The 16,322-nt window shown below is 36.9% G+C and overlaps 1 protein-coding gene across 2 annotated transcripts in view; it reads right to left on the reverse strand.

The window, feature by feature from the left end:
• The window catches only part of Hipk (Homeodomain interacting protein kinase), a 110,085-nt gene that overhangs the window by 26,640 nt on the left and 67,123 nt on the right, over positions 1–16,322 (reverse strand). For both annotated transcript variants that reach the window (XM_074098467.1, XM_074098466.1), the window contains exon 2: positions 333–478. In XM_074098467.1, coding sequence (XP_073954568.1) covers positions 333–478 — 146 coding nt within the window. The remainder of the gene's footprint in view (positions 1–332; positions 479–16,322) is intronic.

Below are 16,322 nucleotides of genomic sequence, written 5' to 3' on the forward strand. Positions count from 1 at the left end.
GCAATGGGCAGCATGCTAGATATAACAGCGCAGGTGCTAACCCTCAGGTGAAACAGATTTCACAACAGACTAACGCTACAGAGAGAGAGAGAGGCTACAGACCTGCTGAGCTGAAGCCCTGTACTCATAGTAAAAATTTAATTTTGTTGAGCAACATTTTTGAATCAACGTGTTGCTGAGCTGTTTAGTCATGTGTCGCTTGGTAAGCGAGAACTCTGGAACACGTTGATTCAACAATGTTGCTCAACAAAATGTTTACCATGAATACGAGGCTTGAGGATGTTAGGAACTGTATGACACAGCAGTGGTTGTTGCCTTTGGAGAGTACTCACGTCGCGTCGCGGCAGCAAGGTCTTGCGCAGAGCACTGGCGGAGCGGGCGGCAGCACGGGCGGAGGGGACCGCTCAGCATCGCACGCGCGACTTGGCACGGCGGGCGCAGCGCAGCAGCCCGGCCCTACGCCTGACCAACACTTGCTCTGGAAGAGACGGGACAGTTTATTAGTTAGGTTGGCGCTTCGACTCTTCTTTTATAATACGGACTGAAAAGGGCTAACCATCGCTTCCGTCATCTGTTTTCCGAATAAGTACAATTTAGGGCTATTCAAGGTCAGCGTGAATAAGCTGTTATTGAACCAGAGTGGCCTCAACTACCATAAAGTAAGACGGAGGTCAATCGTTGGTCCGTTTTAAATATAAAAAAAAGGTACGTAGGTACTAAATCACCGACTAATATAGTGATATTCACTGGCCGATAGAGCTACTACCGTTAACTAAGCAGTAGAGTTACAAAACCTATTTCAGTGAAAAAAAGGCAATTAGAAATATTAAACCCCTCTTTATTTTAATTATCAAAGTAGACCACGTTAAGAGCGTTTATACCTGCTGAGCTGGCAAGCTGGCAACGTTGCATTTTTGTTAGTTTTTCTCGATTATTCCATAAAAATTGAAAATAATAGAACTGTTCTTAATATATAATTTATTGTAACTGTAACTCCAATAATTATTCGTGATAGACTTTTATTTTCTTAAAAACCGTTAATGAACATTTCTTCGTTTTTAAATAATATGAGTATCACGAATTTGGAGCAGACATATTAACTTATTAGCCCACATTACGCATTTTCTGTCATTAAATTTTGCCTTTTCGTTCCTAAATTAACTTACGTGCTACGGTGCTCCCCTCTCTGGAAATATCAAAATCTCTTATCACAAATGGATAATCTGATCAAAACTAATTTGGAAGCTATCCTTAATTGTCAACTTAGCGAGCAGTCGTGGACCCAAGGATCCCTCCCCATTCGGTACGGTGGTTGAGATCTCGGACTTGGAAGACGCCAAAAACGCTTGGTCAATTGCTTGCCCCAGTCAAAATTTTCCGGAAAATCCAAAATCGCAACGGAGCTGGGACGACACTATATCTAAATTGTCCCAAGAATGTCTACTCCGCGAATCCTGCACTGCTGGACGAGCCAGATTATTAGCTGCAGGCACGAGAGAAGCTGGTTACTGGCTTCACGCACTCCCCTCCCGAAACATGGGCATCTTCCTAGAACCCAATACCCTGCGACTGTCGGTATGCCAACGCCTCGGGGTCCCGTTTCGGGGCCAGATTTTTTGCCGCTCAATATATTATTGTAACATCTTGTTAGTGAATGCGATGACTTGTTATAAGGTTAGATGAAGCTGATGAAGTCTGTATACAGGAGTATAGAATTCGAATTGGAATCTGTCACGATAGTTAAGATCTTAGATAGCGAGAATAACTTTTACATCTCTCCTCTGCCTTGTTCCACTGGTTACGAAAAATTTCATTATTTTGTGCCCCGAAATGTGTGACGTAATTAAAGGATGGTTTGCCAACGCGTTTATTTATATTGTTCAACATAATAAATATATAATAATAATAAACTATGATACGCGGCATCTCCTCTTAAACTTTAAAAGGTAAAGGTAACAGAATCTTGTAAGTGCCGTTTGAAGGCACGATTATTGGATACGACAAACAATAACGTACTGTACTACAATGTCGTTTAGCGTGTTTGTATCGGGAATCGGCATCCAGTGAACCTTGCACGGTGCACGCTACGCAAGCGAGGCAGCCGGCCGCTCCGAAACCAGTCTGACTCCTACAGATAGATAACATTTTGTACCACATCTCGGATAGCAGGGGGTCTGTATATACCTACTGTATAAGTGTAAACATGTTGAAAGTTGTTGATTCTCGATTGAAAACTTGCCCAAACAAATCGACAAAAATATAGAGAACGACAAATTCATTTGTAACCTTGAGTGTTCGGTATATACTTTGCGAGCAAATCCATACATGTACTTATTACTTGTTTTTTTTTCGACTTGATGGGCCAATGAATGACAATGCCAAAATAATTGTGAGCTTGCCCCGCCTTATCCGCTGAATCATAGAAATCAGTGATAAGATATTTTGTAACAGTCAAATGACAACTCTTTTTATAAGTCTGACATTGTGTCACACCCATTCTTGAGCAAGTACCCTTGACTAGGTCAATTCAAAGTCGACAAAAAACGAAAGAAAAACTATTACCTAATCCAGTTTACCTAAACACTTGAAAAAATAATAATAATAAAAACCAGCCAAGTGCGAGTCGGACTCGCGCACAAAGGGTTCCGTACCATTATCTATACAACATTAGACATTAACAAAAAAATGGCAAAAAAAAAACACGTTTGTTGTATGGGAGCCCCCTTAAATATTTATTTTATTCTGTTTTCTGTTGTTATAGCGGCAACAGAAATACATCATCGGTGAAAATTTCAACTGTCTAGCTATCACGGTTCACGAGATACAGCCTGGTGACAGACAGACAGACGGATGGACTGTGAAGTCTTAGTAATAGGGTCCCATTTTTACCCTTTGGGTACGGAACCCTAATGATATCGTCTCATTAGTTTTCAAATGGAAAAATAGTCACCCTATGTAATACACATCAGAGGCCTTAACTTGTACATAGAAATTCTGGCGATCACGGGTGGTTAAAAATACTTACCTTTCGGCTTATCATGTATGTCGGTCCAGGGATCAAAGTCGCATAGCCCTAAGCCCTCGTTCGGCGAAGAGTAGCTTGATCGATGTGGAAAACTAACGCTGAACGCGGAAATATTTTTAACCCGTTAAAATCTGGTCACATTTTTATTTAAACACGGAAAAGTGACTTGAATTAAAGCAAGGAAGCTTTTAAAATCGATATTATTGAATTGGCTTTAGTTAAACCGTTGCCAATTATAGCAAAATGCAAAGTGACTTGTTTGGTAAATGCAGGAAAACATTTCGAGTGTTTGCGACGGTTTAACGGGTCGATTTTTAAATTAAGTTTCTCAGAGCGAGTAACTTATATGGTAGTAGGCAGTAGCTGTACTTGACGCGGGATGCGTTAAGGACTTAGGCTTAGAGCGACTTTGAAAAACAACGTTTTAGTTGAACGCACCATTTAATTTTATATATTTTTATCATGCATGACTATAGGAACATAAGGATAACATAAGGAAAATTAGGCAAATTTAATTATAATGCTCTGCTCATGTTGACTAAAACAACGGAAAATTGTAAAATTAAGACTCAAAAACAATCACTAAAGTAATGTCTTGTATCTACTATCCCACAAAATTCGCTATCTCAATAGAAATATGCACAACCAAACCATGACTCGATCAACGGGGACGTTGTTGCTGCTTACAATAAAACTGTCAGGCAAGGTAAACTAAAAATACTATCTAATATAGCTTACATGTGACTCCAACTGCAACTTTTTTCGTATAACAACCAAACGTATGTACAGTCAAGTGTAAAAATATGAACTTATTCAAAGTTCCAAAAATAAGTACCACAGACTCTTATTCCGACGAAATAAGGCCGTAGTAACATAATTTTGAGTGGTTCGAATAGATACTTATTTTTGCACTTGACTGTACATTCATTATTACTGCTTTTTATTTGCGACAGTACACATAACGTGTTTCTTATCCGGAACAGGACATATCGATATCGTGCAATCAATAATTTATTTTTAACTCTATTGATCGATGTTTGTTTTGTTTACGATTTTCAATACGTTATTTCAACGATAAAAACATATAAATTGCGCATTCAAATAAAAAAACAAAACTAAATTATCAGTGTAATTGGTAATTTCATAACATATAATAAGAAATCAGAATAATTAGAATTAATATTTTTGGATTTTGTATTAGTGTAATTCTCCAAATTGAACTATATTGTATTGCATGGAATGGAATCCTTTAATAAATTATTTGTTTGATATGTGTACATAAATAATATAAGTAGACAAGAATAAGTACAGTCAATTATGTTTGAATTGCGCACCACACGCATAGAATCCTTATGATAGATGGACTAGAAATATTTGTGTTGGTAGTATGCATCAATGCAGTTTTTGTTATTATTCATCACAGTACCAATAATTTACTAAACATTATGATTCGGTAAAATATTCATTATCTAGCATAATCTAGAACGGCTCACCGAATTGTCAGTGGAATGACAGCTGTCAGTTTGACAGCCATAGCACTGACAGCTGGGCGGGCCGCGTAGGATTTTTTTTTACCGCTAAAGGATGTAATTAAGAAATAAATAATTTGTAAATCATATTTATACTTTCGTCTTTATACTTTGTTTTTTTTGTCTGGAACTATTTTTTTTTTCTATGAAATTTATTGAATGACAGAACTGGAACGTGGTTGTAATGTATTTTTTTAACGAAAAATTCGCATTTAATAGGTACGTAAAGTTTTAGCTTCCCGGAACTACCTCCTCGGGACTCTATCACCACATTATTCAGCAGTGGCCAACATTATTCCACTAACCATAGTAATCAAAAATTCGCTATCAAATTTTGCCAAGGGTTTGCGACAAAACCTAAACGCTATAAAACATATATTTAAGTATCAATCTTCCAAACTCTATGGAATGCGACACGTCCATTTAGCTTATTATTTTAGTTAATTTAAAACAATTACAAAACTATTTTCATTTGACACGTATAATGTGTCATCGGCAAAATTAGCATTACCATTAGCATTTAAATCACATCACACTTTTTTTGCAACTTGAGCTTTATTAATAAATTGCCCAAGAGTAAATGAATGTATCTAAGTGCGGCTGCTAATCTAACTTCACTAATGACGGGAAAAACAACAAAGCACGAGAACGCAGCACTCCTAATTAACATTAATTTGCCTGAAATTAATGAGACATTCAATTTGAAAACGGATTATGTGGATAAAATCAAATGCTTTTACTTTAATTACTCACTTTAGTACAATGAGATATAAATTGCGATTTCTAGTGTAATTAATTACCTAAACATCGGTTATGGTATTGCGTGGAATATTTTGAAAATGCTATTACGAGTAGAACACATTTAACACAATATTTGAAGTTTTTGGGAGTAAACGACAACAGTTAAGTAAAAAAAAAAAAAAATCAAGCTATTCCTACCTGTCCCGAAGTGTGTAAGGTAGGTATGCTGGTGTAGTGTAGCTATAACAAATTATAAGAACAGGCGGTACCGCGGGGTTCAATCAGTCAACGACTAATTACTTGCTTATTAAGTGCAAATAAATAATAATAATAATGTAATTATAAGAGTTATATTGCAAATGAGCTTCCTTATTTATGCTGCAAATACATATTTCGTGACTGTTTTGTTCAACAGAGTTAATGTTAGTGTAATACACGACGATCTTGCATCTTTTAGCTTAATAAAATTTAATAGACGGAAAGGTTCCCTTAAATTAAATACAATAATATTCAATTTAGACAGAGCAATGGAGATAACAGATAACGCTCCATCCATTAAATATAACAAAGATCAAAGAATATCGAAGAAAACAAAGAAATTACTTAGAAAACGTCTAAAGTCCAACTCAAAAAGAAGCTTTACTATATAACTGATAAATTTAATCATTTCGAACTGTACTAAGTACTATAGGGTCATACTGAAAACCAGCGCTGCGGCTTGCCGTGGCAACACGCTGAGTATGGCCCTTTTTGCTTCTTTCGGCACAATGTCTTGTAATAAGGTTGTCTTATTTTTTAATTGTATTTTTTTTCTTTTTGCTGTGCCGAATTTTGCCAAATAAATTTATTCTTTCTTTCTATAATTTTTACTGCAACAAATTATTATGGGGTTCAGCTAATTTTCAAATTTAACTGTTAAAATAAATAAAATATGATACCGCCTGTTCCTGATGTATACCCAAACACTACAATCGTCGTAGTAAAATTTGCAAATCTGTCTAAGTAGAAAGAACTGAGGCGGTACAATTTCCATATTAAAACCCCTATAATTACTAATGCAATCAATTCCTTAACCACTAATCATAGAACAGCTGCCACGGTACCAGACGACGGCTTGCAGTTAAGTATCGATCAAAGGCAATGAAAAATAAATTTAACCCGCAGACGTAGAACCTGAACCTAATGATCACGGGAGTTGAGGTAGGTCAAAACTATTATATGCAAAGCGAGTTCGATTTTCTCATTGATGTTTCAGGTGACCAGAGGGCTGGCAGCTATTTTGGGCAAAGGATTAGCCTTGCGATACAACGCGGGAATGCTGCCAGCCTTCTGGGCACAATGAACAGCGACGGTGACCTAGGAGGGATTTTTTATTTATAGGTTAGGCTAGGTTAAATATTTTTTGTACATAGTTATATTTTTAAATGTTTAATGTATTGCTTTTTGTTATAAAAAAAATAAATACATAACATTTTCTCATTCGTAAAAGAAAAGCTGACATTTTACGGTCTAGAAAATGCTAAGAAAATCTTCCAATCAACAATAGACTACAATTGATAAAATCAGAACCGCGATCGTAATTGGCTTTTTAGTAACAAACAACAACATGAAAAAAACTGAAAAAAAAAGAAAATGTTAAGAAGCAATGGTAATAATGTAAAAAACTTCCATGCAACAATACACTTCAAATATAATATCCTTACATCTAAATTAAGTGCAACACTCAATAAAAAATCATCTACATATAGGTAATCTAAATCACACTAACGACAACTAAATCTACACACAACACACCATGCATGTGTCCTGAAAACAATAAACGCATAGTAGTACTATGCGAGATTATTAATTTCCAGATTATGATTTAGCGTCGGAGGAATCTGACCATTGCGAAATGCACTATGGACAGCTAGTGTGACGCAAGGCACACACTATATGGTCAGAAATGAAAATGTCACATTCTGTCTGTCACATATGGATGAAGTGTAAACGAGACAGGATTAACATTTGCGATCTTGACCAGTCTACGAACAAGTAATTACAAGTAAATAAGCACTACGCTGTTTCAACACTCGCATGCTTCATCTATGACTGTAAGGTAGTAAAGGCGTTGAAACAGGAGCTAGCTACTTTTGCTACAGCAAAATAAATGGTTATACGACATAGCCGTTATCCCACAACATTTTATATGTTAGGAAAAACTCAAGCAAAAAATAAACTTGTGCAACTTGCAGAACGGTCGGAGGTTGCGTGAAAAGAGTTAAAAAAAAAACTCGTTTTGCGAAAGTGCGCTTCGACAAATGGCTTAGTAAATACAATGGAAACGAATGTGCTAACAACGACGGTCAGTGGAAAGAGCCCGAAATGTACTTTTACTTGTACACAAATTGTGGAAGGCCATAATAACAATCTTCTTTCACCCAAGCGTGGCGAAGTAAAGGGGAACTTTTTAAAATCTATATTTGAAGGAGCACGTTACTGTGTTTATCCAATAACTTGTATTCAGCATTCATTTATTCATTTATAAGTCATGTTCATTACATTAGATGACATATTATTAAGTAGTAGGTACATGACACCCAGATAGGGTATAAAAATGATAATACTTAAGCTATTTTACTGTAATAATATTTCATTACATAAAAATTGGTTTATTTATTTATTATACGGATAAGAGGACTCATGTCATCAAAATACTCATATATATATATGTAATAGGAATTTATTGTGATTTTTCTTAACATAATTAGATTTATATTTTAAAATTTAATTTAATTGCTCTAACCCCTGACTATTACTAAACCAAAAACAATTATATAGTCGTCATCAAAAATATCTGAACACTCATTTAAGCGATTGACAATATTATACGGTCGTGTTCATGTTTGAAGAGCATCTAGTCTAGGCAGCTGATGGCGTCTGTACCTAACTTAGCTTTCAACTAGTTAACTTTATACCTTTTATGGATAGAGCGTGATCTAAGTAGGAACAAGCGTAGGTCGCACCGCCCAAGCGATGCAGTCAGAGAAGCCGACCCACGGCGCCCAGTCAACGACCATGACGGGCATTCTAAATCTCACCAAACCCACGTTACGAACCAAATATATTTGGTAGACTCCGGAGCGTTGCGTTGCGCTCGAATGGTCGGTAAATTTACATACGTATTGTACATTAATTACGTATGTGCTGTCGTTGAACCGTGGCGACAGTGTGACGACATAGCTTTATTTACAGAGACCGTAATACAGACGCTGTAGAAAGAAAAATGTAATTTTCAAGTGAATTTCTAATTAATCTCTTCATATAAAATGAGACACCGATTAATGAAAATCGATTTCATCACTTGTCTAGTAGGTACCAGTCTGCATACAGCCATACCATTAAGCAGCTTTGTGTCGTTGTGCCATAAAAAAACCTTTAATGATATTTTATCGAGGTCAATATAAAGCTCCACGATGATGAAGTCGACCAAGGTTTATGATTTCTATATCGACTTCCACAAAGCAATACAAACTGTTCTTTATATCCGATAAAAAATTGACAATTGACAAACCGTGAAAGTAAGCACGAGTTTAAAAATGTTTGAAATTCTGTTTCAAGCAAAATGAAAGCGTCATGACTGTAAACTTGTACAGGTATGGAGCATTGACCGATTTCAGAGGGAACTCATTCGCAGTAAGGTGCCTCTGAAAGAGGCTGGGAAGAGTTAGCAAAGGAAGTAGTACACGCATACGTCTAGTGAACTCTAGTGACAGAGAGCTGAAATTAGGGCTGCCAAATCTACTAATTATTTTGAAACTCACAAGTTTTTTGCAGATACGGTGAAGTAAATAACGTATCTAATCGAAGATATGCGGTGATATGGTATATAGGTAGTTTTATAGACGAGCGCACAACCAGGTAAATAATCTGGCAACAATAATGAAAAATGTATGTCAACATAGGTAGGACAGTATCTAATATTTTACCAATTAGGCTTAGATCTATTAGTTATTATGTTTCGAATTAAAAGCCATTACATTTTAACTCCAAACGTATGTTAGATATAGTTAAGTACCAACTTGGTAGCTCAACATGTAATGTAATGTAATAAATGTCCAACAGATAGGCTGGGTGGTGTTGACATCTCCAACTAGTTTGTGACCCTTGGCAGCCCTAGCCGCATAGTAACCATGTCAAGGATCGCTGGAGCCACGGCTCGAGACTTTAAAGAAGTATACCTGACCGACTGCGAGCTTTTGTCGCTGTTTGAAGATACGACGAAAGTTGTATGCACGTACAAGTTATATTATTTTAGTTAGCAGGCACTTTTACACTCTTTGTTGTTAGTTAATATCGTCAAGATGGAAAATAAGATAGCAAGCATTAATATTTTCATTTATTTATCTTAAATGTACACCAAAAAGCAAACGCACTTTTAACAGAGTATTGCACGATCAATAAAATCATTATAATCTTTATGAAATTCAGATTGCAAAGTGCAATTTCATTCACATACGACCTCATGAACTCTATCAACATAAGATGACAGCACCTAAGCTGTGGTAAATGTCACAAGGTACTTTGAGAAAATCGAGCTTTTATTCGACAATGGTTATAAACTGCGCTAGTTTTGTAAAGTATCATAGTGATGAAGCTGTCAAAAACGCGTTGTTTGCCTTGTGCCGTTTTCTTCGGACAATTGAGAGCAATGATGCTTGGCTCTGCTCAGGAAACTGCCAATTATTGTGAGTTGTTGCGATAAATACGCTAATTGGAACCATAGACAACGTGTCCCTTTACTAGAGTAGGTTCGTTATATAACAATCAAAGCACTCACATGTATTCGAAACTCTGAAAAAGTTAGAAACTATTTCGCAGCTACATTATGTTTTATCAGTTTCTTACGAAGGTACACGTAGAGAATCGGACAAAAGCAAAATAATGTCTAAGTATCATTACAACGGAATCGTTGTTGAATATGCGGTATAGTCAGTTAAAATATTTCTTGATCTGCAACAGCTAAAGCATGACTTGTCTTGATTCTTTGTAAGAGGTATAAACATTAAAACCTTTTCCAAAAACAATTTTCTACGAAAAAAACACACATAAAAACTTCCTTATCCACATTAAGCTCACAAACAGCCTCGCCTTTATTTTAAAAATAGCACCACTGTTTCAGACTACAGCGACCAAGCCTCATTATCCTGTCGCACGCAGCAGGAATCCTACGGGGACTATGGGCTGTCGACTGCGTGTGACACCGACCTTCTGCGAGAGGATTGAGGTTATCTGTATATCTGTGTGTGGTTGTGTGTTGTGTGCGTGCGTGCGTGCGTGCGTGCGTGCGTGCGTCAACTCTATACATAGACGCCCTAAAAGTTCATTTGTACGTAAAACAAACACAATTTTACAATTCACGATTAAACCTTGAAACGCGATTGGATGAATCGGTCATTATTTATTTAATCAGTGTTATTCATGAACGCATATTACATCAAACACGAAATGCTAAACTTTTAACAAATTACCAAGCATTACTATGTCCCAAATGTCATGGTACTTTTTACGTGCCGTCATGTCTGTCATGGTCAAATTTAGTCATGTGTCTGTTTTTGTTCAGGTAAATTAATTATCTATTCATCGAGCTAGGAGCGAGGTAGGTACTTTTGTTTAAAATAGCTTGCATATTCCTCACCTCGCTATTAAGATTATTTCATTTTCTTTCTTTCTTTCAATAACTCGAAATCGAATCTCTAGATCGTGAATAAAAAGTTTAAAATCGAGGTAAATATCATTGTGCGTGTGCGTGTGTGTGTGTGTGTGTGTGTGTGTGTGTGTGTGTGTGTGTGTGTGTGTGTGTGTGTGTGTGTGTGTCACATATATTATAATACCTACCCTCCACAGCGGAGCGTGCAAAAATATCCGACACGTCCTTCTGGCCCTAGCAAGCAACAGAGTCGTATCAGATATTGGTGTTGGTGACTGTACTGTAGAATAGTAACAAATGTAATGACAACAGTAGGTAGTTATAGATAGTCTGAGTCACATCGTAAGGTGTTTACGCTTAAGGGCAGTCGTCCAATCCGTTGGATATATTTAAACATTCGTTTTGTTTATTCGTCACATTTGATTTGAAGGCAGTCCACGGTTGACTGACTCAGACTCAGACATGCAATTGCAATGGAGTCACTAGCAAAGGTTCAATGGTTGCATGTCTGAATTAATTTGATCTGTCCTAACGTAAGACATGCATGATACTTTTCCTATAATTCATCTATATATCTTTATTAAAATCAGAATCTATCGAGTAAGTGATTGTGAGAGTGAATGTTCAGCAAATGTGATTTTTTTCCACAACGCAAGTCATAAATAATGCGGGCTAGTAAAATCCAAGGCAGACAGTGCAGTACACAGCAATAACTTTACGTGACCAAACATTACAATACGAAAATATACTTAAATTAATATGTTAACATATAAGACAAAATCTTACCTAAATATAATTTGTGGTTGGTGATTATCTTGCTCGTTTTCTTTTTAAGTTATTTTTTTTATTTAAACTTGTACCTGTACATCAAACCTGCGATCCGATAATCTTCAAAATTCATATAACGTAGTTATAAAACCGAAATTACAGACGACGACAAATATAAGTATATTCGATGGCCTCGCTCGCCCTCCGATGAATCAAATGGAGGGAAGCCCAGCTTACCGTGACGTCACCGACGACCACCCTGGCTAACTTATGTAAGAAAATTTAATTACGTAAGCACGATTAAAACTGATTGATAGGATCGATTTAATACGTCCCAAAGAGATTTAAATCGTTATCGTGCATCGTTAAATACAGTACTGTAGAGCTTAGTTACGTAAACTACATATTGTACGTTGGTGTTTTTGTGCATTCTGAAAGCGGCTAGATAATAAAAAGTGGTACACGGATAAAAGAGGATTGCTTTTGTCATGTTATCTAATCGTAGACATGTGAATATGAAACATGCGTATTAATTTTAAGCTAGACCATGAATAGAGAACGTATTTTTTTCGAGTGACTCATCACGTCGGATATTTTCGTACTTACAAATTAAATTCAAACACTTTTCGTACAAACCAACCGCCTCGCAAATTCACTATGGAAGTTATTTAGAGTCCGATGAAGATAGTTCGACATTCTAGGAACATTTTACATTTTTTTTTATTGGACATTGTCTAGTGATGAGTATGTATTATATAATACCGAAAAATCATAATACCTACAGTTGAAATATCGACGCTTAACACATCGAAATTCAGAATACCGAATGTACAAAATGCCGATAACCGAAACACCGAAGCTCGAAATATCTACTTTCAAATGACCGAAAGTACAAAATCCCGAACTCACTGGCATTCCCAAAACCATAATCGAAGACGCTTCGCTCCCGCCTTAGCCTGCTGAAGCTAAAGTATCTTCTGCCCTGGCGCTTTAGGACGTCCCTGTAACGCAAGAACTGGCCTCCCGGAGTCCGCTTTCCTTCTTTTAATTGAGAGTAAAAGACGGCCTTAGGGAGTCTACCATCTTTCATACGCACAAGGTAAAGCGCCACCTTACCGCATGTAACATCCCATGCGAGAGTTGGGAAGATCTCGCGAAGCAGAGACTGGAATGGCGCAGCTCTGTAAATAAGGCTGTTGCAAATTTTGAGTCGCATCGCTTGGAACACCTGGATGCCAAACATCTTATTATAAAGACCCGCCCGAGACATTCCTACACTTACACGTATAATGATAGTGGTCAATTACATTGCGCGCCCTGTAATAGGACCTTTAAGACTAAGTTTGGCTTTGCCAGCCATATTCGGGCACATAATAAACAAGCCTAAAGGTTCGCCTTTGTCGGACACGACATGGAGGACATCATCATCATCTTCTGCCCTGAAACGTCTTGCTCGCTCGCTGCCAGACCAGCTGGGGTGTACCTACCAGTACCAAAGGAGAGCCCCAGGACTTAAAATAATATGTCTGCTTCGTCGATGTTAGGTTTTTTTTTGTAGCAGCACAGAAAATGATAAATGTAAATCTTCTACCCCCGCTTTAAAAAGTCGCAATGTTTTCATTTAAAAACAGATATAGCAGACTTTAGTCTAACGTAGTTTCGGTGTTTTGATTTTCGATATATTTACCGTTGATTATTTTATTATTTGTAGTTATTATTTATTATGACTGTTCGGCATTATAATTTTTCGGCCTTTCGGGTGTATAGGTATTTTAATCCTTGGTATTGTGGTCTTCAGGTTTTAGGCTTCCGGGCAAACGTACTTTCGGGATTTGAAACTTTCGGTCATATAAACATTCGACGTTTTAATATTCGGCCTTCCGTTTATAGGCCTTGTGACATTCGGTCTCTCATTTTTCGGTATTATATTATTTATAATACATACCCCTAATGATAGTAGTAGCGAAAATGATTAAAGAAAGTGAACTGTAAATCTGTTTTTGATAAAACGTTCCTGTTGCAAATATTGTGATTTCGAGTGTGTTAGACTATAAGATTTCATATTAGCCAGCAGAGATGAGCTCCAAAACGTAATAGCCGTTATGGCCACGCGTCGTTTCCGCGCGTGCGTGCGCGCTGCGGGTTGAACGCGCTAGTAACTGAATGGAATTGGTTTAACTATCTTAATGGTGTTGTTGTTTGCAGAGTACCCGCAGTAGGCAAAGCAACCGCCGGTGTTAACTAAGGACTGCATACCGTAAAAGATACAAATTTGAGTTAACTAAAAAAAATTTTGCTAAATTTTGGTGTCTGTTTGTACACTGAACGACGACAGGAAGAAGTAAGAAAAACATTTTCTCAAAACCTTACCTCGCAAGCAAACTTTGGCCAGAAATAGTATATTGATAAACAAGGGTTGTAAGTGATCAATTACACCCAAGATATTTAGGCAAACGAGCGAGCAAAGCGAGCGAGGGTGCTTATAGTTCGCAGGTGTAATTGATCATTTACACTCGAGTTGAACACTCTACTTTTCATCACAAATGCGAGGAAATAAAGAAAAACCGTTATAAATGTATAAGCAATTTAGAACAGAGCGGAAGAAAATTTATCGCGCCAAACCGTCTTTTTTTTTAATGGCCTCGCGCTCTTTGGCTTTGGCACATTCAGCCAGCACTGGCCAGCAGCATCATGCCAGCATGGAGGTTTGGAGGCAATTATTTCGCAATACAATGCCCTTGTTTACCAGTTCGTGAATTCAAAGGAGCACCATTCGATTTTTAAATTTACTTACATCCCTAAAGATGTAAATCGAATTTACAACACGGATTTCAAATTAAATGCAACCTACTTTTAGAGCTTAAGTGATATATATATCAAAAAAAAGTTCCTGAAATCCACCTACAATTCGTTTTAAAAACGTAAAGCTTCGTTATCTTATCATGAGCACGAGAGCCACTATACGATGCATAGAAAACAAAACGTTAATCATTGGATTTTCAGACCGTTCTGGTCTCTTAGTTTGAATAGAGTGTCACTAAACAAAAATATTAAAACCAAAACGTCATTCCAACTAAAGAATAAACTTTCAAACGATATAAACTTTCAAATACGAAGGCTACGTAAGCTCACACGGCGAATTAAGCTCCCCGTACCTTTATTTGCTGTTGTTTTTGTTGCTGACTCCGTTATTGGATTAGCCGGCCCGGTCAGTATTAAAGTTATGGGACGGATGCAATCAATTTAATATGAGGCAGTAAAACGGAGGTCAAGATCGAGTTCTCGCGTGATAAGGTTTTTCGAGCTAAAAATAAAAAAGAAAGTTCATCGATCGTTTATTTATAATCAATAAAGTTACAAGCCATTAATTTGAAAATGTTTAATACGTGCAGGGGAACATAGAAAGCCAAGAGTATACAATACAAAAAGTACAACATTTTAAATGACCTCATCTCTAAAAATAGTTAACGGTCTATAGGTACCCAGAACTGTAGACAGGCTTTAGAAGTTTTAAGATGCTACCAATAAAATAATTCTACAGTGAATAGTTTTAAGTTGGGCCTTACTTATTTAACCACAAAGTATGAAAAGATAACTGGCGTTCATCCATTACAAACTGAATCATGTTAAGACCGAAAAACATCCTTTCACGAGAATCAAGGTTCTCTCTCATTCAACTTAAAATAATGTAAGCAGCGCTGCAGAATAATTTCACAAGTTATAAAAAGTTAAGGGGGGAATATATTGGCCCCAGCACACAAGAGATAACCGTCCTCTAGACGTAAACCAGTATGACCTCGTGTCCGTTTAAACAAATTGTATAGTTAAGAGGGCTGCGGGTAGATCAGAACTGTTCCATATCAGTAAGTGCTAGTGTTTGGTTACCGCTCCAGTAAAATAAGAAGACCGCCCCATCTTTACTACAACTGATAAGGTCATCCACGTAAATGCAAAGATATAATTAGCCGGTGGTTGTAGCTTTGACACGAAAATCTACATTGAGGAGAACATGTAATAACTCTTAACTTTATATCCAAAACATTTTAAATACAATATTTATTATATTAGAGTTATTTATACTATTGTACCGTTTTTGTCAAACATTAGTAGTTGAGCTAAATATGCATATAATTGTGCTTCGGTATACTGTCATTTTCATTGAAATGATGATGCGGTGGAGTACAATAATCCTTTCCTTTCACCTGTCCAACCTCTATGACAGGTCGAAAGACATTTCTCGTGCTAGAGATAAGAGGCAACCTGCTCGGGTCCAGAAAGCATTTGAAATCAATTTTCAAATGCTCCCAGTCATTCAAGTAGGTATTCGTACTACGTTAAATTCATTGAACCGAACATGTTTCGTTGAGTACGGCTCCGGGTTAACAACTTATTAGCCCCCACGGGTTTTCGTCGTAGGATCAAATACTTGCCGGTTTTAGAACATATCAAATGGAAGGAATCGTCCGCAAATGAAAGTCGTTCGTGAAACGTTCTTTGTTAATATTTATTTCATTCCATCAACTCCTTTGTAAACTGCTAAATTGCTAAGTTTAAAACAATGTCGTAACAT

This window comes from Choristoneura fumiferana, chromosome 15 (genome assembly GCF_025370935.1).
Source record: "Choristoneura fumiferana chromosome 15, NRCan_CFum_1, whole genome shotgun sequence".
NCBI lineage: Eukaryota > Metazoa > Arthropoda > Insecta > Lepidoptera > Tortricidae > Choristoneura > Choristoneura fumiferana.